Source organism: Megalobrama amblycephala, linkage group LG16 (assembly GCF_018812025.1).
Source record: "Megalobrama amblycephala isolate DHTTF-2021 linkage group LG16, ASM1881202v1, whole genome shotgun sequence".
Taxonomy (NCBI): domain Eukaryota; kingdom Metazoa; phylum Chordata; class Actinopteri; order Cypriniformes; family Xenocyprididae; genus Megalobrama; species Megalobrama amblycephala.
In genome coordinates, this window is record NC_063059.1 from 42,303,587 (window position 1) to 42,327,064 (window position 23,478).

The 23,478-nt window shown below is 41.8% G+C and overlaps 1 protein-coding gene across 1 annotated transcript in view; it reads right to left on the reverse strand.

Moving 5' to 3' along the window:
* Nucleotides 1-23,478, reverse strand: part of LOC125248150 (NACHT, LRR and PYD domains-containing protein 14-like) — a 66,949-nt gene that overhangs the window by 13,454 nt on the left and 30,017 nt on the right. The window contains exons 8-10 of the mRNA XM_048159830.1: nt 20,191-20,364; nt 6,356-6,529; nt 3,863-4,036 (exon numbers count right to left, since the gene is read on the reverse strand). Coding sequence (XP_048015787.1) covers nt 3,863-4,036; nt 6,356-6,529; nt 20,191-20,364 — 522 coding nt within the window. The remainder of the gene's footprint in view (nt 1-3,862; nt 4,037-6,355; nt 6,530-20,190; nt 20,365-23,478) is intronic.

Here is a 23,478-nt window from a genome sequence, read left to right on the forward strand (position 1 = left end):
TTAATTTATAGCACGAACAACTGCTTGTCTATAAACATAGAAGTTTGTTGGTGTTTGTTGGCGTTTGATGAAGTATGCAATAGAATTTAGCTAACTGGCTAGTGAAGCAAAAACGTGTTGGTTTTTGTTTACATCCTTGATGCAACCAAAAAATAGCAACATAATGCATTTAAAAAACATGTACAAACAATAAAACGTACTTAGTTAGGGGCCCATAAACAGCAGCTTCTGCTTTTAAAGAGGGAGCTGCTTCATCTTTCAGTAAAAGCCTTGGTGCAAATCCAGCATTGAACTCGTGTAGATTCTGAAAGCTGTCTTAAGCGCCACATCCATTGTAGACACCGATTATAATGGGTTCTATTATCTTTTGATGTGTCGCGTCACGCCGCTCGTGTCCAGTGTAGACAACTCTTCCTCTTCCATAATGCCACGCGACATGGTCTCGCCCACTTTGTTGCGTGTTCCTGGGGGCAGTGTTTTGCAGGGTTTATGATGTCACCAACCCGGGAAGAAGCTTGTTGTAGTCCAAACCGGTCGTTTTTGTAGGCATTAAACTGCCATAACTTTAAAAGACAATAACTCCGTTTGCATTGAACTTTCATCGCTGTAACTTTGCAGATACTGTTTATGCTCAAGCAGCAACATTACACACTAACTAAAGTTAAATAAGTGAAATCACAATGAACCACCCCTTTAATACTAATGTATTTAATGTTCTGCAAAGGCTGTATAAAAACATTAATTACAGTTTCCGATTTTCTGTGGCCTAATCTGAGAACTAATTATGGTTAACCTGTTAACCTGCATGAGGATGCCGACACACTGAAGCTTCTTTGTTTAAATGAGCTAAAATTTACTGTTAGGTGTAATGTAATTACCTTGACAAACTATACTTCATTAAAAAGATCTAAAATTCGAGCTTCATTTTTTAATCTCTATTTTGCTCTCAATATCGTATAGTGACCGTTATTTGTTAATATGCGTCGGGAGTTATGAATATGAAAAACAGAGTCTTTACCTTTTTATTGAAATATGAGCGTCAGCCTCATCCATTGAGAAAAAACTCCTAAGATCGTCATGAAAAAACATGACAAAACAACATCCCTCAGGGCTTTTAGCTTAAAGGCATGCACATTTTGAGAAATATTGATGGATCCTCATACGTTTATGTCAATTTTCTATACAGAGGAGCAATATTTATTCAATTTTCACCAAAAACGCACTATTGTCATCATATGAGCGCTGGATACTCTGATCTAGTGTTTTCTATTCATCCCTGCTGCTGGAGGGCGCTCTGTGCACACTTAGTCTACAAATGCCTCAATGAAGAAAATGTATACCATGTGACATTCCAGGAACTAACTGAGGCTTCCAGAGTTCGCTAAAACCATGGATATAATATGCAGATCGACACTTTTGAAAGTAACAAATACACGATTGTGACGATATGTGGTTTATCTGTGTTCTTTACGCCATGTCGGGTATTCATAATAATGGATTATATTTATAATGCAATGCTAATCGAGATAGCTTTTCTCATTGTGCAGAATAGCATAAAATTATATATTTTCTGTCTGATTTTTTATCTGAAGCCAAATCACATCACAGAAGGTTATTTAAAACACACGACTTGTAAGTTTGGACCAAAAACGTGGTCTTAATCTTATAAATTGTCGTATTTTGTTGGTGTGCTAAGCTAACATGTGATGCACCTGTTCTGAGCAAATGTCATGCAAATAAATAATTTTGAATTGTAAAGCTCACTGATTTTTTTCCTTTTTTTTAAGAAGGGCATTAGATACAGTTTCAAAAAAGGTGAAGTGAGAAGTTTGGTGAAAGAAATGAGGGATTAAATCTTCTTGAATAGAACATCGTCAGTAATTATAATAGAGACAAAAGAAAAGAATAATTAGAGCCATAAGCAGGCCAGAGAGGTGTGAATGTGTTCAGGGGAGACTGAAACTGAATGAGGCAGTTAGCACCACAAAACAAACGAGGCAATACACTTGAATAGATGCTTAGATGAAGACAATAAACATCAGTAAACATTTTAGAGTCTTCTCAAAATAAAATCACATGACATGGTCTTGAAAAACATTTAATAAAACTCAGAGTTTTGGTCCCACTTTATATTAAGTGGCCTTAACTACTATGTACTTACATCAAAAAATAAGTACAATGTACTTATTGGGTTCATATTGAATTGCAAAACACTTCTGCTGCTATTGAATTGGGATACGGGTAAGGTTAGGGAAAGCTTTGGTGGTATGGGTAGGTTTAAGGGTGGGTTAAGGTGTAAGGGATGGGTCAACAGTGTAATTATAAATGTAATTACAGAATTACAGAATTATATTTGTCAAATATAAGTAGAAAGTAAAAACATGTATGTACACAATAAGTGCATTGTATCATATCATTAATTTAAATGTAAGTACATAGTAGTTAAGGCCACTTAATATAAAGTGGGACCAGAGTTTTAAACTTATCATCTTCAGATTTGAAATATAACATGGCCAGACATGTGTAATTTCTTTGGATTTTCCAAAAGCAGGGGTGCTGGCTAACAGGTTAATAAGTTGTTAACAGAGCATAATTTAACTCTTTACATATGAGCTAATTAAACAATAACACTTTGTTAATTATTAACTACCGTTTATAAACGAATAATTAACTCTAAACTAATAGTTTTCAAATGATTTATAAGTGCTTTGTTAACGTATACTTGTTCTAAAATGTTACCGTTATTTCAAACTGGCTGCCATTATGTGTAATTGTTCAGTTTGTATGCAATGGTGTGGTGATTCTTCTTCTTCTTCAAAAAAATTATAAAATAAAATAAAAAATAAACTAAGTAAAGATGATTTTGACTGATAGCATTATTTATTTTTATTTTTCAAGATTTGCATAGATATGGTGATATATTGTTATTGCGAATTATTTTGGCCATGATAATCATGTAGTGATAAATCTGATATGGTGACAGCCCTGTGTGACGGTTTCAGGATGAACCACACAGGTTTTAATGATCACAAATGCATAAGCCAAAACTGACATAAAGGATGATGATGAGTGGAAATATGTGTATGAAAGAGGAGGTGGAAAGAGCAGTGAGAGGTAACAGTGAAGTGTTGAGTTGCAGTGAGAGTGCAGACAACAGAGGCTGCCGAGTCGAGTCTTGGGCAGTTTGAATCAAGTGGACACCAGTTTTGCTAGTGGAATTACTTGCCGCTTTTTTGGATCTTCCTAGCACAGACTGTAGAGCGTTGGTTGGCATAAATGACATAGAATTGACGGTTCATATCGCTCCCAAGATTTTCTGCTGAACTTGTTTGTTCCTGCGTTTCTGATGCTGTCTTTCAGAGCATTGCCGGATCCATACACTGACATTCATCCTCAGGGCATACCTCAGTTTTGTCAGACAAAGAGGATTTTTTTGTTGCACTTTTGTATCTCCTCTCTGATGTTGATTAGAGAGCGTTCTGGTTCTTAAAGCTGTCGACTCACCTCCGGAACTTCGATATTGCACATTACAATTTGACATTGAATCTTTTGTGTGGGATGTTTTTTATTGTGAATGAATTCCATTACATAACATTGACATCTATTTTTGTGTAACTGGTGGTACATCTATTTTTGTGTAACTGGTGGTACAAAAATTTAGATCTAATGTATTTAGGTCTAAATTTTCCTTTACGGGTAGACTCCTCAACCCTGCCTTTTACCGCCAGCAGGATTGTATGGTTCAGGCAGGAATCTGTCACTTAACTGCCGGATGGGACTTACGCCAAAGGAGGTTTTGTATGCATATATCTACATATTAATAATTATTCACTCTGAGTCTTTATGGTAAAGATGATCTTACCTCAGTTCCTCCAGTTTACAGTGAGGATTCTCCAGTACAACAGAAAGAAGCTTCCATCCTGAGTCTCCTAGAGTATTCTCTGACAGATCCAGTTTTCTCAGGTGTGAGGGGTTTGATCTCAGAGCTGAAGCCAGAGCAGCACAACCTTCATCTGTGACACTACAATATCTCAACCTGTAGAGAACAATGACACACATTATTCTCAAAAGTTAAACATAACCACATTAAAAATAAATGACATAATGCTGTCAATATGAAACATATACAAATACTCATTAGGTCAAGTTGTTAAAAATACATCATTTAGGGTTAGGGGACAGAATATATGGTTGCATAGTATAAAAAAAAATCATTATTTATATGGAAAGTCCCCATAAAATATGGAAACCCAACGTGTGTGTGTGTGTGTGTGTGTGTGTGTGTGTGTGTGTGTGTGTGTGTGTGTTTTAATGTATCTGTAAACATTTTAAGGAACACTTAATACTAATGTAATTATTGTACAATAAAGGCTGTATTAAAGCATTAAAGCATCAATGACAATGTGAGAACTATGGTTAATAAGTTGTTAACATAGCACAATCTAACTCTTTACATATGAGTTAATTAAACAATAACATTTTGTTAATTACAGTGACAATGAATGAAGAACTCCTGACTACATTTACATGTACACCAATAATGCAATTATTTCTCATAATCAGAGTAAGGTCATAATCTCAGTAAAATGTTTACATGACACGAGCAGAACTCTTCACTCTAGTTTACATGCAATTTTCATTACTGTGATTATTCATTAATAAGTAAGATTATACCACACTCAGATAGTCATACAGTATGCATGTTACTCACCATTGTTTTAATCTACTCTCATCAAATTAAAAATAAATTTTTGAAGTGACATGTGGCCAAGTATGGTGACCCATACTCAGAATTTGTGCTCTGCATTTAACCCATCCAAGTGCACAAACACAGCAGTGAACACGCACACCGTGAACACACACCCGGAGCAGTGGGCAGCCATTGCTGCGGCGCCCAGGGAGCAGTTGGGGGTACGGTGCCTTGCTCAAGGGTCTCACCTCAGTCGTGGTATTGAAGGTGGGGAGAGCGCTGGAAATTCACTCCCCTCACCAACAATCCCTGCCGGACCTGAGACTCAAACCCATGACCCTTGGGTTACAAGTCCGACTCTCTATTCAATAGGCCACAACTGCCCTATTGGATTTTTATGGATATACTGGATATTATTTGGCTCTGTGATGAACATCTTAATGCCGGGATTGCCTATGCTGCAGTTGCGTTCTTCACACCGTCAGGATGAAGATACAGAGCAGAGACTGTGCAGCAAGTTATGTTGACAGAGTTTAGTGATTTGGATAAGAGAAGACTTCAGAATAATCACAGAGTTCATTCATGAAGTTGTGTGAACAACACACGGCATTCTTATACATCTGAGCACATGCACACTGTGGCCAGAGCGTAAATAATGCGATTAAGGTGTTTACATGCCTGTATATTGCAATTAAAATCGGCATAACCACCTAGTTTAATGTGATTATGCTTACTATGATTATGAGCTTAATTGCATTACTTTAATAAGAGCATTGCATTTACATGAGGTAAAGTTTAATCACAACATTGCCAAAATCCCATTATAATCGCACTATGAGAGTGCATGTAAATACACCGAGTGTTTTGCAAACCTTTTTTCTTTATTTTGATTTTGAGAAACAAACTCTTAACCCCAATGGATTAATAAATATTCCAGGTACACGATGCACCAAATAAAAGGACTTTGCATTGATCCTCTGTGTGAAATTTTTTTTTTCCCATTTCGATATTGCACATTACAATTTGACATTGAATCTTTTGTGTGGGATGTTTTTTGTTGTGAATGAATTCCATTACATTACATTAACATCTATTTTTGTGTAACTGGTGGTTTGAGTTATCCTGGGTTAAACTATTAATTAATTTTTTGGTGGATTTAATTCTGCCTGGTGCCCAACTAAGCAAAGATTATTTTAAGGAATTAATTTTCGATTAAATTCTTATAGTTAGGGTACCACCGTTACACCTGCTTCAGGTGAACTACACACCACTTCCCTCTTATCAGTTGTAGCTACGCATTTTGAGGAAATGCTCATGCCTTTGTAAGGGTGGCCTGTTTGCACAAGAATTACAAGGTAAGTTGATTTCAAACATTTGTGATTAAACTCTTTACTGTAACCTGCCATGGATGTCTGGTTTGTAGTTTGTGCAGTTTATTTAACTGTTTTACTTTCTTTTGGTAGATAATAATGTACTTAGATCTAAATTTTCCTTTTCAGATAGACTCCTCAACCCTGCCTTCTACCGCCAGCAGGATCTAATGGTTCAAGCAGGAATCTGTCACTGAACTGCCGGATGGGGCTTATGCCAAAGGATATTTTGTATGCACATATCTACATATTAATCCTTATTCACTCAGAGTCTTTATGGTAGAGATGACCTTACTTCAGTTCCTCCAGTTTACAGTGAAGATTCTCCAGTACAGCAGAGAGCAGTTTCAATCCTGAGTCTCCTAGAGTATTCTCAGACAGATCCAGAACTCTCAGGTGTGAGGGGTTTGATCTCAGAGCCAAAGCCAGAGCAACATAACCTTCATCTGTGACACCAGAATAACTCAACCTGTAAAGACCAATGACACACATTAAGTCTATCTCCAAAGCTAAACATAACCACTTTAAAAATAAGTATAATAAAGCTGTCAGTATGAAACATATACAAATACTCATTAGGTCAAGTTGTTAAAATACGCCAGTTAGGGAACAGAATATACGGATTGTACAGAATAAAAATCATTACTTCTATGAAAAGTCTATGATTCATAAAAATATGAATCCTGCAAGTTTTGTGTGTCTCAGTGTGAATAAATGGGGCAGACTGACGTGCAGTTTCGATTACTACACAACTTACATTAGAAAATTGCCATGGCTATTCCCAAACTATATCACTATACTGAGATGAGTAAAATCGACTGAAATACATAATAAATACTGAAATATAATGTGTTAGCAATGTATTAAACTGCACATTAACATTTAGGCTCTATATAATATATAAAATACCATAGAGGTAATATGAATGTTTAGATGCTTTGCATCACAGAAATACATTATTTTTTAACTCCCTCTAGCCAGAGGTATCGCCGGCGATACCACCTTGGTTTTTTTCTTACCAGTGTGAAAGAGACTCAAAATTCTCCATCAATGTTGCACATACAATTAAGAGTTATACACCATTTTAATCTGTGAAATGTCTTCTTTTATTTTTGTACACTCAGAGTAAAAACAAAATGTTGTGCTTTTTGTAAAATAAAGAAAACAAACATGATGCGTGATCTGTCGTCTCCCTCTGAACGAAGTCCAATCTGATAGTTCTCAGAAAATTAACTGTAACTTAGTGAATACTAATCACAAAAAAATTTGACTTATGTGAAAAGAAACGTTGAAATGTCAGGTTTTATATCATGTAAGTCAAATCAAAAACAAAAATTCTCTGTTTATGTAATCTGTACGAAAAGAGACACACGTCAGACGCCCGTGATTCAGCTCATTATCTGCTAATGCGGCCACGCCCACGGAGCGAGCGCTATTCAGACGCAAATTCTGAAGCAATACATGTATACGTTGTCGCAAACGTGTATTTATTAAGTGTTTATCTATTATCTGCATGTTATAGCCATGGTTAGTACAGTATCCAGCGCTCACAGTGATGACAATAAATATAGAATAAATATTAATCCTCTGTATAGAAAATTTACATAAACATATGAGAATCCATCAATATTTCTCCAAATGTGTTGGATGTGTTACTCTCATCCTTCCCTGAGGATGGTACTCCTCTGCTAGTACTTAGAGATTTCAACATCCATCTAGACCAGTGTTTCACAACCCTGGTCCTGGAGGACCCCCAACACTGCACATTTTGAAAGTCTCCTCTGTCTGACACACTCATTTCAGGTAGTGGAGTTTCTTCTAATGAGCTGATGAGTTGAATCAGGTGTGTTTAATTAGGGAGAAAGACAAAACCTGCAGTGTTGGGGGTCCTTCAGGACCAGGGTTGAGAAACACTGATCTAGACAAACCTCAGACTGCTGACTTCCACACTCTGCTTGCCTCATTTGATCTCAAGCGAGTGGCCACCTCAGCTACCCACAAATCAGGTAACCAATTGGACCTCATCTACACATGCTGTGGCTCCACCGACAATGCACTGGTTACTCCACTACACACCTCAGACCACTTTCTCATCACTTTTAATCTCAACCTGACCCCTAACTCAACACTCACTCCACCACATGTTACTTTTCGGCGAAACCTATGCTCCCTCTCACCATCCCACCTATCCTCTTTGGTCTCATCCACACTTCCTCCCCCTAACCAGTTCTCATCACTGGACACTAACAATGCTACTGACACTCTTTGCACCACTTTAACATCTTGCTTAGATGACTTCTGCCCCCTTTTAACCAGACCAGCCCGCGCCACCCCCTCTGCCCCCTGGCTCTCTGAAGTTCTCCGTGAGCATCGGTCGAGACTCAGGGCTGCAGAGAGGAAGTGGCGCATATATAAAGATCCTACTGACCTTAGCTCATATCAGTCACTCCTTTCTTCTTTCTCTACTGTTACGTGGCTGTGTAGTTTTTATTTTTTTTAAAGACCCATAGATGGCGATGAAGTTCTGGATTGGTGGAAGCACGATGACATCACTGAGTTTCCGGCATAAATAGCGTGGATGCGACAATGGAGTCTCTCTCTCTCTCTCTCGCTGGGCTGGTTTCGCCGGTGTCTCTCTCTGTGATTCCCTCGCTGCGGTCCCTTTTGAACATCTATCGTCCGCTCTCATGGGGCGCTTAGTCTGTGTTTTGTTGTAGTTTAGTTTGTATTCTTGATCTTTCATTGTTTTGTTCGATATGTTTTCTTTATATGGTTAATGTTTAATTTTAACAGTAACGGGGAGTGGATTTGCTTAAACAGGTCACTGTTTATTAATGTAGTAAGTATAGTGAAGGAAGCAGAGGCCCGGAAGACTCACTCCTTTTGCTTTATCGGAAGCTAGGTAAGAACTATTGGTGAGAATAGGCAGGCAGGCGTTCTTTGTTTCTTTGGCTGTTTTTCCCTACCTGTTAACTGTAAATTCCTTTGTCAATATTTTGTCTAATTTTGTTTGCAACATTATTTATGAATTGTTTATTCCTTTTTTCTATTATAATTAAACGAGGGCGATCTATTGTCTTGAAAATTAACTACCGGTGTCTGTGGCTCTTGCATGTGTGCGGTCCATGTCCTAATTGGAGTTATTATTTTAAACGAGCTGTTAACTCGGACATGGGCCGTAACACTACTAATGTCTGTAATCCACTGATTCCCGCACACTTTTTAAAACCTTCTCTTCTCTTCTTTGCCCTCCTCCCCTCCCTCCCACATCAACTCTTACAGCTGATGACTTTGCCACATTCTTCACACATAAAATAACAACCATCAGCGGCCAATTCTCCACACCACACACTGACAATAACATCTTAATGGAAAACACACAAACTCTCTCCTCCTTCTCCATGCTCTTGGAGGCAGATGTTTCAAAACTCATCCTTTCCAATCACCCTACTACCTGTCCGCTAGACCCTATCCCCACTCATCTTCTTCAGGCCATCTCCTCCTCAATTCTACTTGCACTCACTCACATTATCAATTCTTCCCTTCACACTGGAACATTTCCCACAGCTTTTAAGCATGCTAGGATTACCCCACTGCTTAAAAAAAATCCACTCTGAATCCAGCACTTTTGGAAAACTACAGACCAGTATCCCTTCTTCCTTTCATTGCTAAGACACTTGAGAGAGTTGTATTCAACCAACTGTCTACTTATCTCACACAGAACAACCTCCTTAACGACCACCAGTCTGGTTTCAAGAGTGGCCACTCAACTGAGACTGCCCTGCTCTCAGTCACTAAAGCCCTGAGACTGGCACGAGTGACTTCAAAATCATCAGTACTCATCTTGCTGGATCTGTCTGCTGCTTTTGACACAGTTAACCACCAGATCCTCCTGTCAACACTCATGTTGAAGGGCATCTCGGGAACCGCACTCCAGTGGTTCAAGTCTTACCTCTCAGGTAGGTCCTTCAGGGTATCTTGGAGAGGTGAGGTGTCCAAGTCATCATCTTGCTACTGGGGTACCTCAGAGGGCTCAATGCTTTGACCACTTCTCTTCTCTATCTACATGTCATCACTAGGATCTGTCATTCAGGAGCATGGTTTCTCCTATCACTGTTACGCTGATGACACACAACTCTACCTCTCATTCCAACCAGATGATCCGACGGTTGCTGGTCGCATCGCAGCCTGCCTGACAGCCATTTCTGCCTGGATGAAGGACCACGACCTTCAACTCAACCTTGCAAAAACAGAACTGCTTGTGGTCGGTGCCAACCCAACACTTCGTCATAACCTTCCAATTCAACTTGGGTCATCAACCATTACTCCTTTCAGGACAGCTAGGAACCTTGGAGTGGTGATGGATGATTCGTTAAGCTTCACAGATCATGTTGCGACAACGGCCCGGTCCTGCAGATTTGCCTTGTAAAAAATCATCCTGTTCAAAGTATTGCTGTATTTCTGTATGTTTGATCAAATAAATGCAGGCTTGATGAGCATGAGACTTCTTTCAAAAACATTATAAATAGTAATGTGTCCAATCTTTTGACTGGTACTGTCATTTTAAATTTATGCCTATACAAAATTTTCTTGACATGATGTGCAAAAATACATGCATGCATAACATCACAACAATCATGTTTTCTGTTAAGAGTGGACATTATATTAACGTTAATACAATAGCTGATATGATCCGGTTATCAGCATGCTCAAAGAGGGGTTTTTTTTTCTTTTATCTCACAGATTTGAGAATCGTAGTGACCAGATATTGGCTCACACTGGACATTCTGAATGAATATAATGGAGAGATCACTGACTGGAAACAGGAAAGGGTTTTTTTTTCTCTCCAGTGCAGAAAAACCAAACACCTTGGAATGCCAGATAAGTGATGTTCACTTATATCTTTGAACAGGATTTATTTCTTTTATGAAAGGGCTCATTATGCGGGTCATTATGCAGGTCATTATGCAGGTCATTATGCGGGTCTTTGTCATCTCAGGTGTGAATCACAGCATTATTAATGAAGATTCACGGCTCCCACATACTGTCTTTCTTGACAAAAAATGTCTTACAAAATGTAAATCAATATATTGTTTAATATAAATGAGTAGGCAGGATAATTTTGAAGCAAAAAATCTAGTCTACAACGTCTCGGTTACAAAGGTAACCCTCGTTCCCTGAAGGAGGGAACGGAGACGTACGTCGGACAGACCGACGAATAGGAATCTCGCTAGAGAGGCCAATCTACTTCGAGTGTAACTAAAACGAGCCAATGCACATTGGCATGCAATCATATGCATCAGCTGCTCGCCTCGCAGCGCGGGTATATAATGAGCAGCAGGTGCGTTGCATCTTCAGGTTTTCGCTGAGGAGCCGAACCGGATAGGCGGCAGCATCAGCGGGGTACAGCGACTGTGGCGACGGGACGTACGTCTCCGTTCCCTCCTTCAGGGAACGAGGGTTACCTTTGTAACCGAGACGTTCCCATTCAGTCGGTCACTTCGACGTACGTCGGATGACCGACGAATAGGAATCCCTACCAAAGCGCCACAGGAGGTGCCCCCTTCCAGCGCTCTGTTGTAAGCCACCTGAACCCCCTTGCCTGAGGATGGTGGGACAGGGCTAACACAGAGAGAATCACTGCTGTTCCCCAAAACCCATTCAGTGAGACTATTGGATAACGCTGGGAAAGCGTACCCTTTCGCTGGGAAAGGAACGCTGCGGAAGCCACATCCTTCCCCGAAGGAGTTATGTGGAGAAGTACATATGGACTAACCCTGTAGGGCTGTGCTACATATGGAAGAGCTGGGGTGACTCCAACCCGATGAAGGGTAGGTTCTCCCAGAGGGAAAGACACGGGCTTCGTTTAGGAGCAACCGTGGAACCAACCATATGGGATCCCCATAGGGTCACACATATGGAACCCAGCCTAAACCCGGTTCTCAAGGATACAACGGAGTATAGGCCTGGCGCCAGACGCTCCGCCACGTCGGCTGCCGAAGGGATATCGGAGGACTCGACAGGGTCTGCCTTGTAGGGACTCTCTGGAGAAAAGAAGCGCATGTAGCGCAGCAAGCCGACACTAAGCCGGGGCCTCTCCGTGCCTCTGACCTGTGGCGAGAACACGGGAGGAGACCGGCTCGACACGAAGGCTATAGTATCTAGCGAACGTGTTAGGTGTCGCCCAGCCCGCAGCTCTACAAATGTCTGTCAGCGAGGCGCCACGAGCCAGCGCCCAGGAGGATGCGACACCTCTCGTGGAGTGAGCATGCAACCTGAGCGGGCAGGGCACGCCCTGAGCTTGGTAAGCCAGGGCGATTGGCATCCACTATCCAGTGGGCCATCCTCTGCTTGGAGACAGCCTTTCCCTTCTGCTGGCCTCCATAACAGACAAAGAGCTGGTCTGAGGTCCTGAGGCTTTGGGTTCTGTCTATGTACAGTCGCAAAGCGCGAACTGGACAGAGTAAAGCCAGGGCTGGGTCTGCCTCCTCCGAGGGCAGCGCTTGCAGGCTCACCACCTGGTCCCTGAAGGGAGTGGTAGGAACCTTGGGCACATAGCCAGGCCGGGGTCTTAGTACCACGTGGCTATCACCCGGCCTGAACTCCAGGCACGATTCGTCGACCGAAAATGACTGCAGGTCCCCTACCCTCTTGATGGAGGCCAATGCAACCAGCAGCAAAGTCTTCATAGACAGAATCTTTAAGTCTGCCAATTGCAAAGGCTCAAAGGGAGCAATCTGAAGTGCTCTTAGCACCAGAGCGAAGGTCCCAAGAGGGTATGGAGGGGGGACGAGGAGGATTTAACCGTCTCGCCCCCCTAAGGAACCTGACGACCAGGTCGTGCTGACCAACAGATTTGCCATCTATGTGGTCTTGGTAAGCGGAGATAGCAGCAGTATGGACTTTGAGGGTGGAGGGGGACAGCCTACGCTCCAACCCTTGCTGCAAGAAGGAAAGCACGACTCCGATCGAGCATCTTCGGGGGTCTTCTCGGCGAGAAGAGCACCACTCGACGAACAGGTTCCACTTCGAGGCGCAAGCACGTCTCGTAGACAGTGCACGTGCCGAAGTGATGGTGTTAAGTACCTCAGGGGGTAAGTCACCTAGAACCTCTGCGTCCTGTCCAGGGACCAGACATGGAGTTTCCAGAGGTCTGGACGTGGGTGCCAAAGAGTGCCCCATCTCTGAGAAAGCAAGGTCCTTCCTCAGAGGAATGGGCCAGGGAGGGGCTGTCATGAGGAGTGAGAGTTCTGGGAACCAGGTCCGGTTGGGCCAGTAGGGCGCAACTAAGAAGATCCTGCTCCTCGTCCTCCCTGACTTTGCACAGGGTCTGTGCAAGTAGGCTCACTGGGGGAAACGCATATTTGCGAAGGCCCCGGGGCCAGCTGAGTGCCAGTGCGTCTGTCCCGAGTGTTCCCTCGGACAGGGGGTAAAACAACTGGCAGTGGGAGGTTTCCGGTGAGGCAAACAGGTCTACCTGAGCCTCTCCGAACTCTCTCCAGATCAGCTGGACCACCTGGGGGTGGAGTCGCCACTCTCCTGGCAGCTCAGCTCGTGATAGCTCGTCGGCCACATGGCTGAGCACACCAGGGACAAGAATGGCACGAAGCGACCTCAGACGCTTCTGACTCCAGAGGAGGAGATGGCGGGCGAGTTGCGACATGCGACGGGAGCGTAGACCACCTTGACGGTTGATGTACGCAACGGTCGCAGTGTTGTCCGTACGGACCAGTACATGCTTGCCCCGTAGCGGCCCTTTGAGGCAGGCTCAGAGCAAGATGTAGTGCTAGCAACTCGAGGCAATTGATGTGCCAATGCAGATGGGGTCCCGTCCAAACCCCTGACACTGCATGCCCGTTGTACGTGGCACCCCAGCCGGTGGCAGAAGCATCTGTGAATACCACAGCATGCCGGGACACTTGTTCTAGGGGCACTCCTGCCCGGAGAAACAAAGGGTCCGACCACGGACTGAAGGCTTGGCGGCACTCCTGAGTGATTGGCACCCGGAACGTGCCGTGTAGCCACGCCCATCTCGGGACTCGGCCGTAAAGCCAGTGTTGAAGCAGTCTCATATGAAGCAGACCGAGCGGGGTTACTGCCGCCGCGGCCGCCATATGCCCCAGGAGCCTCTGAAAGAATTTCAGTGGGACCGCTGTCCTGCCATTGAACGTATTCAGGCAGTTCAACACCGACTGAGCACGTTCCTCTGTGAGGCGTGCTATCTGTTCGACCGAATCCAGCTCCATACCGAGAAAAGAGATCCTCTGCACAGGGGAGAGTTTGCTCTTTTCCCAGTTGACCTGAAGACCCAACTGGCTGAGGTGACTGAGCACCAAGTCCCTGTGTTCGCACAACCGATCCCGAGACTGTGCTAGAAAGAGCCAGTCGTCTAGATAGTTGAGAATGCGAACACCCTGTTCTCTCATGGGAACGAAGGGCTCCCTCCACGACTTTCGTGAAGACGCGGGGATACAGGGCCAGCCCGAAGGGTAGGACTCTGTACTGATATGCTCGACCTTCGAACGTGAATCTCAGGAATGGCCTGTGTCGCGGAAGAATCGAAACGTGGAAGTACGCGTCCTTCAGGTCGATCGCTGCAAACCAATCTCGGGGACGGATGCACTCAAAAATGCGTTTCTGCGTGAGCATTTTGAACGGTAGCTTGTGGAGGCTCCGATTCAAAACTCGCAGGTCCAAGATCGGTCGTAACCTGCCGCTTTTCTTGGGTACAATGAAGTAGGGGCTGTAGAACCCCGACCTCAAATCGGCTGGAGGGACCGGCTCTATCGCGTCCTCCGCCAGTAGGACTGCGATCTCCGCACGCAAGACAGGGGCAACGACATCTTTCACTGTAGTGAAGAGGACGTCCCTGAACTTGGGGGGATGCCGGGCGAACTGAATCGCATAGCCGAGCCTGATGGTCCAAAGGAGCCAGCGAGACGGACTGGGGAGCGCTAACCAGGCTCGCAGAGACCGTACAAGCGGGACCAAAGGGACCAGCGGCGTACCCGCAGCAGGGCAGCGAGGTGGAACACAGGGACGCGGCTCGGGGGGCTCTCTTTGTGAGGCGGCCCGAAGTGGCGTCACAGTGTGCTAGGCAACACTTCCTGGTTCCATGGATGGACAGAGGGAGCAGTCGAGGCTTTGGCTGCCCGCTGCTCGCTGCTGTCCGCTGGCGACAGAAGAGGGGGATGAGAGTGGTGAGGTTTTTCTCCTCCCACTGCTCTCCAAACCCTCTTCAGACCTGGAAATGGAGGAACTGCTCTTTTAAATTTGGGTACCGCTGCCTCTTGGGTCAGTGGCGGAACAGAAACAAACCCAATAAAAGGATTTACCACCCGGCCCTCCTCCAGGGGTGGAAGAGCAGCCCCACCCATCTCTGGGTCGCCCGTCTCAGGGGTGATTCTCACCAACCACTTAAACAGCTGCAGAGATGGGAGGCGTCATCTACCCGCAATGGACACAGCAGAGCCTGCTGGGCCGGAGTTTCTTGCAGGGGACGACACCCTTGGCGACGAGCAGACTGAGGGGCGGCCCAAGAGGAACTCAATGGTTTGTCATGGGAAGCTCCCCGATCCGCTACTAACTGAGGAGAACCGCTGGGCTCAGTCCTCGAACAGTGTCACCGAAAAGGCCACCTCGTAAGATGGGAGCATTGAGAAAGCATTTAGCTTGACAACCTCTCGCACCTCACAAGGTAAGCCAGGGGGCACTTCTGGACCACTGAGGTGGACATCGTCTGGCTGAGGGCCTGCGCCGTGACTTTGATCACGGTTAGTCAACAAGCGCAGCTCAACCCCAGCACAGAACTACCCTCATGCAAAAAGAGTGCCTTGGCCTCACATGCAGGGTGGGTGTGGTCTGTGTACAGCCACCCCATCCAAGAGGGTAGTGAGAGAGGAAAAACTTATGCAGATATTGGCACTTTTGGCATTCCATATTTATGGCACCAATATACCCCCATACTGCCAAGTTTTCCATGCACATCTGGAAGACCCAGGAAAGCATGGCTGTAAACTCAGAATCTGAGTTAGCATAAGCACACACCATTACAGTGGGCAGCGTCACCCTCATTTCCAGAGCATAACAGCACTCTCTCCGATGCTGCAATCGACGTCTGTCCCTCAGCTGGAGCTCTGAATGAAATGCTAGGTTCCCCTATGAGAAGGACCAGCAATCCAATCCAGAAACTGCACAGCTTGCAATGCGCTAGAGAGGGAGGGGCCCTAGGGGGTTGGTTCCCCGAAGGAACCCCTCAACCTCATGTCACCCAAGCCATATCAGCAAAGTAGACCTCTTCTGGTGCACCAGAGAGGGCGCTACAATGGAGATTATGCAAGGGAACCGCGCATCTAGAGCGCCGAGCGAGCGCTGGGTTGCCGTGACAACCTGCGCTGCAGCCCGGCAGCTCGACGGCACACGACACGCAGAGGAGCGAGAGGTTTGCTCTCGTTGATCTCCACGATCTCCCAGAGTGTCGGGCAGACCCGCGGCTGTGCTTTTACACACAAGCGGCAGCTGGCCAACAACAGAGGGGACTCAAGCTTCCCGGAGAAAGAAGAGTCACGACCGGCGTGTCGACGTGATCATGTTCTCATATGAAAACATGAAACACCCACGAACATCGTTTCAGCACGTGCCCAGACATGTGAAACAGTGATTGTGGCCGTCAGTAAGGACAGGAACAACCGCATCCAGAAACACAAGTAGGATGTCATCTTTAAAAAGACGCAAATCTACTTGTGTAAGCTCTTTTAGGGATTTTACTCTTTTAAAAGTGCTGAAGCACGCAGGGGAACGGCCGCCGTAACACAGACAGGGATTGTGTGCAGCCTGTCGTGTGCTCTCTCTCTCTCTTTGAAGGCACTCACTCTTACCAGCCGTAAAAACGGCTTTTCAGCGCTCAAAAGCGCACCGTACCGGCCGTGAGAACAGCCTTCTGACGCTGTCAAACAGCTATTTGCTCAAAAACGGCAAACGAAACAAAAACAGAAAAAGAGAGGACTTCGACCCCGCCGCTGTGCTGTTCGCCCGCACTCGGAAAAAAAGAGAAGTTCAACCAAAAAGCTTGACTCGTCTTCTAGCAGACACTCGCTTGCAGAGAACAGGAACAAACACCGTTCGGCTCCGAAGCGAAAAGCTGAAGATGCAACGCACCTGCTGCTCATTATATACCCGCGCTGCGAGGCGAGCAGCTGATGCATATGATTGCATGCCAATGTGCATTGGCTCGTTTTAGTTACACTTGAAGTAGATTGGCCTCTCTAGCGAGATTCCTATTCGTCGGTCTGTCCGACGTACGTCGAACATGACCGACTGAATGGGAACCTCCAATACCCAGAAGTCTTGTGAACACATATTTAGTATTTGTTTTGTGGATGTATATCTGTGACTTAAGTTTTTTGTTTTTTTCAATAACCATGCATAAAGGTTATTCTCTCAATAATACAACCATGTATATACATGTTGCTCACATATTATGGTAGCCTAGTTTGTGCAGAATACAGTGCAATGACACTTTTGCCATTAATATGTTTATAAGCAACTGAATAATGCACAAAGGTCAGCGCATGTCAAAACTTCTCCAGGGCCCCAAAAATCCTCAGACACCAGAGGGTTAAAGCATTAATGACAAGTGAGAACTATTTATGGTTTATAAGTTGTTAACATAGCATAATCTAACTCTTTACATATGAGCTAATTAAGCAATAACACTTTGTTAATTACAGTGACAGTGAATGAAGAACTCACTATTTTTATATAGTCTAGTAATGTATTAACTACAGTTTATAAACTAATAATTAACTATAAACTAATAGTTTTCAAATGATTTTGTGACACTGTCACATAAGACACGTGTTTTATCCGCTCAATATATAAAACATGATGGTTTTATGTATATTTGAGTTTTATTTGGGTTACATGTTGTCTTAGCCATTTTATTCCTCTTACGTATTTTAATGTGTGTATGTCTTTAAATGAGTCTGGGTCTGCCTGTCATGTGACTGATCACATGACAGGAATAAAGAAGTAAGCCTTTATAAAGGAGGCAGCATGACAAACAATCACCCTCTCATTGCAAACACACTAGCTGGACTGTGGAGTTACTTTTATGGACTTGCCTTTCCAGCACTTCTCCTCGTCTTCACTTAGATTAACACTTCCGTGGACTTTGTATATACACCGGTGGACACTTTCACAATGGGACTTTATCAGCACTCTACTAGGACTCTTATGGACTGTTTAGGGTATGGTGCAAACGGACTCCACGCTTTTAACAGCCTAAGTTATTCTAGTTTTACTGTGTTGTTTTAAGTTCCATGTGGAAATTGTAAATACACCTTATTTATTCATTTCTGTTGTCTGTCTCATCTTTTTAAACACTCATAACATCTCACAGTATAATCTGACCCCATTTTAATCAATGTAAAATCAACCTATTAGACCGATCGTTACAATTTATATGTGCTTTGTTAATGTATACTTATCATAAAATGTTACCGTTATTTCAAACTAGCTGCCATTATGTGCAATTGTTCCGTTTGTATGCAATGGTGTGGTGATTCTTCTTCTTCAAAAAAATTAAAATAATAAATAAAGCAAAGATGATTTTGAATGATAGCATTATTATTATTTTTTTTTTTTTCAAGATTTCAATAGATATGGCAATATATTGCTATTGTGAATTATTTTGGCCATGATAATCATATAGTGATAAATCTGATATGGTGACAGCCCTGTGTGACAGGAACTACACAGGTTTTAATGATCACAAATGCATGAGCCAATCATGAATAGGCATGGGCTGCTATGAGATTTTGAAGGTATGATAACCTTAAGCAAAAATATCACGGTATCACGGTATTGCAATTACAGCTCTAAAATGTCATTATTGTGTTATTTTAAAATGTCATTAAGTGTTATTTTAAAATGTCTGGATAAAAAAAAAAAAAAAAAAACTTTTTTTCCTTTAAACAAAATATATTTATTTCTAAGCAACATAGAATATTTGGAAAAGTAGTAAGCATGTATTTTAGGTTAAATAATTCAAATAAATAATTTGATTATTTTTAATTAAATTAAATTAAATTAAATTAAATTAAATTAAATTATAATTATATAAAAGAAATGCATTCATTTAAGTGAGCCTAAACCTGCAGCTCAACAAAAATTAAAAAATTAGAACAGAAATTAAACTATTTTCTGTAAAAAAAAAAAAAAAAAAAAAAAAAAAGTTGCAGTCACTTAAGTGTTTCAAGCATGTGATCAGCTAAAGAAGATATTAGGCTAATACTTATAATAAAAATATTAAAAAGTATTAATATAATGAATATATGATATAATCATATGTTATTTTTTTTTATTACAGAACAACAGTAAGATTGCAATACTTACATTCATGGATGTCTTTATTTCTTGCTCTCAAACGTTAAATCATTGAGCTTTTATTTTGGCGGAAAACCACAGGGAGACCCAGGAATATGTTTTTCTTTGACAACATATTTATAAACTACACTCTCAGTACAGATGGTTGGTGCACGGTGCATTCCTAAATGCAAATTATAAGCGACACACAGCACTTGCAGAGCAGCATTTTCTGTGAATCGAAGCAGAAAGCTATTGTACTCCATGCAGCGCGTCAGACTATATACTTTACTTAATTGCGATATATATATTTTTTTTTGCACAAACCTGACAGGTTCAGGTGAACTACAAACCACTTCCCTCTTTTCAGTTGCAGCTACACATTTTGAGGCAATGCTCATGATTTTTGCAAGGGTGGCCTGTTTGCACAAGCATTACAAGGTAAGTTGATTTACATCAAACAATTGTGTTTTAAAACTATTCACTGTAACCTGCATTGGTTGTCTGGTTTGTAGTTTGTGCAGTTTATTTAACTGTTATGTTTACTTCCTTTTGCCGTATGATAATAATATATTTAGATCTAAATTTTCCTTTTTGGGAAGACACCTCAACCCTGCTTTCCACCAATGTCAGGATCTGACAGTTCAAGCAGGAATGTGTCACTGAACCACTGTCACTGGTTTTACTTTAGAGAATATTTTGTATGTACATACCTACATATTAATCCTTATTCAATCCGAGTCTTTATGGTAGAAATGATCTTACGCTAGTTTCTCCAGTTTACAGTGAGGATTCTTCAGTACAGCAGAAAGAAGCTTCAATCCTGAGTCTCCTGGTTTATTCTCAGACAGATCCAGTTCTCTCAGGTGTGAGGGGTTTGATCTCAGAGCTGAAGCCAGAGCAGCACAACCTTTATCTGTGACACCACACTTCCACAACCTGTAGAGAACAATGGCACTCTTCACTCTCAGATCAGACACACAGATCAAATAAAGACTTGATTATTTTTTTAAAAAGGACAGATCATTTGAAGTTTGATGTAAGTAAGATTTACCATGTTATTTATATAAAAACATATATAACAAATTATTTATATCACATTAAATAATATGGAAAGATGATCACAGAAAAAAGATGGATGTGATGGTCATTAAAGATGAATTCTTGTTCTTGTTATTTATGTAGATGCTGGTATTTATGTAGAATGCTGGTGCGTTCTGCTGGATTTTCTTCACATAGCAGCAAAATCTACTTAAAATACTCCATTTATGGTCATACAGATAAAAGCAATACATCTGCTGAAACTGTAAAAGTTCTATTTTTGTATGTGTCCACTTACAATCAAAACAAAACATTGTGCTTTTGTATGTCACACACTCACACCAGGGGCCTGTACCAAGAAGCCAGATTAGCTGGCTAGCTAGGTAAGTTTCAGATTAGTTTGCGCCAATCCTGGGTTTTAGGTACCATGAAAGTGACTTGGCTTTTAGCGGTGTTCATCGTCATAGTAACTTACGCTCCATAGCTAACTTGCTCCGGGGCAGGTTATGTTCTGGTTCAGAAATCTCAAACCGAAATTGGACCAATCAGATGTGAGCAAACTGACACTGACACATCCAATGCAATAAAGTCACTCCCCCAGTTTCTCTTCCTCCAAATTAAAGGTCACTATATAGCAAAAAAATAAAAAATAAATAAATAACAATGAAATTGTCTGGCTTTAATGATAATTACTTAGAATTATTTTATGATTTATATATGATTTCTATAATTATTATATGATCTATATATTATTATTAATACATTACACACAAGCAATTTTAGTTTAAAAGTTATTATTAGGCATTTAGTTTTAATGAATATTAATATATACAGATCATATATAATATAAATAAGCTGTACATACAAAAAACATACATGTTTGAGTCTCTATCGTTATATATTATCAACTATATAAACTAACATCACAAGTTTCACTAGCACTGATGGAGCAAGATTATTTATTTTATTTGTCCTCTTTCATGGACAAGTATTTTCATCAGTGTAAATGAGTTTAAATAATTAATTTTCCTCAATTACTTAATCATTAGCAAAAGAGTATTGAATCGTGCTGGCTCTCTCGCAAGAAGTGAATCACAGTTTATCTCTGTTGCAAGGCATGTGATTGGCTGTTCTCCAGTGATGTCACTCATTCATGTGCACATGCACCACAAACTCAGGATCAAAGCCTGAATTGAGAGAGAAAGTTGATGATCATCATCATGGTACCAACAAAGCCGGATTGGAGTAGTTTGGTTTTGTCAGCTCGAAACTAATCCTACAACCCTGAGTTTGTTCAACTACCATCATGCTACAGGCCATGTGGACTTTCAGTTTGTTTGTTGTCATTAGTCACATGTGCTCCTTTGTTCTGTTTTCCTGCCACAATCAGTCACCATGGACACTGCACTAATCATCACAGCTGTTTGTCATTTTAGTTAATCATCTGTGTATATAAGTTCAGTTCAGTTGATGTGTCTTTGTCTGGTCTCATTTCTAATTTGGTTGTGTTGCTACTTCTCTGTTGAAAAGTACCTGTTTGGATTATTAAAGTTAACCTGTTTATACTCATCTTCATCTTTGTGTGTGATTACACAACCAACGCATTACAGTACAATTAAGAAAACAAAGAAGGTGTGTTTCTGCTGTCTCAGTCTCCATTAACTTTTTTCTGGAGCACGTTTCTAAAATGAAACAAAACTTAGCAAATAGTTGTCACACAGACATAAGCGTCTACTTTTAAATTCAATTGTGCAGAAATCAATATCACTGCAAACTTTTGCCGGATGATGGTTTTTCAAGTTTTGAAGTGCAGCTAATGAAGATCAATGCCCTGTGTTCTGTGCTCTCATTTACAGACCGCAGGACTTTATTGTTGAATTCTCATAATTCCTCCACTGTCATGCAGTTTGATGAGATATATTCTTCTACTTATCTGCCTCAAATCACAGAAGTTATAACTAGCACTGCAGACACCACACAGTTGATTGAAATCTTTAATACTACTTGTACTGACATCCTAGACCAGGTAGCTACACTCAAATTGCTGAGGTATAAAAACAAGTCAAACTTCCAGCCCTGGCTTAATGAAAATATCCGTTCCATTGCGCAGAAATGCAGAAAAGTAGAATGAAGTAGAAGTGGAAGAAAGATAAACTTAAGGTTTCATTGGAAATGTTTTGTGATTCATTAAAACAATATCAAGTCACTGTCAGGACTGCAAAATCTAATTATCTCTCAGAAATAATTGCTAAAAATGCCTATAGGCCCAAGGTCATTTTTAATACAATAAATAACCCTGCCATGGTTGGCCATCCAAATGCAACCCCCGGGACATGTGAAAAGTTTCTTGAATTTTTTGTTGATAAAATTCAGGATATTAGAACACAAATTATCATCCCAGCTGTGACTCATTCTGAAACTGTATTGCCTCCAAGCTCTTTCAGGCTTTTTGAACCCATCTCTCTTACTCAATTGTTAGACATAGTTTCATCATTGAAACCTACAAATTCTCTTATGGATGTCATACCATCACATTTTCTTAAAAATGTTTTTAACTCTGCTGCCCCCATCATTTTGGCCATAATAAACAGCTCTCTGGTGAATGGAATGGTCCCTGCCAGCTTCAAACATGCTGTGGTACAGCCTCTCCTGAAAAAAACTTTCTCTTGACCCAGATGATGTAAATAATTATAGGCCTATTTCAAAGTTACCAAACATTCTAGAAAAATTGGTTTATTTGCAGCTCTATTCTTATTTGACCACATTTAGTATATGCGATACATTTCAATAAGGCTTTAGGTCACTTCACAGTACTGAGACTGCTTTGCTAAAGGTGAATGATGTTCTGCATTCCTTGGATTCTGGTGATGGTGGTCTTTTAATTCTATTATATCTCAGCAGGGCATTTGACATGATAGATCATTCCATTCTGTTAAACCACCTTGAGAGAGTGGTTAGTATCCAGGGGGTTGCATTAAGATGGTTTTCCTCATATCTTAAAGGGCGAACCTT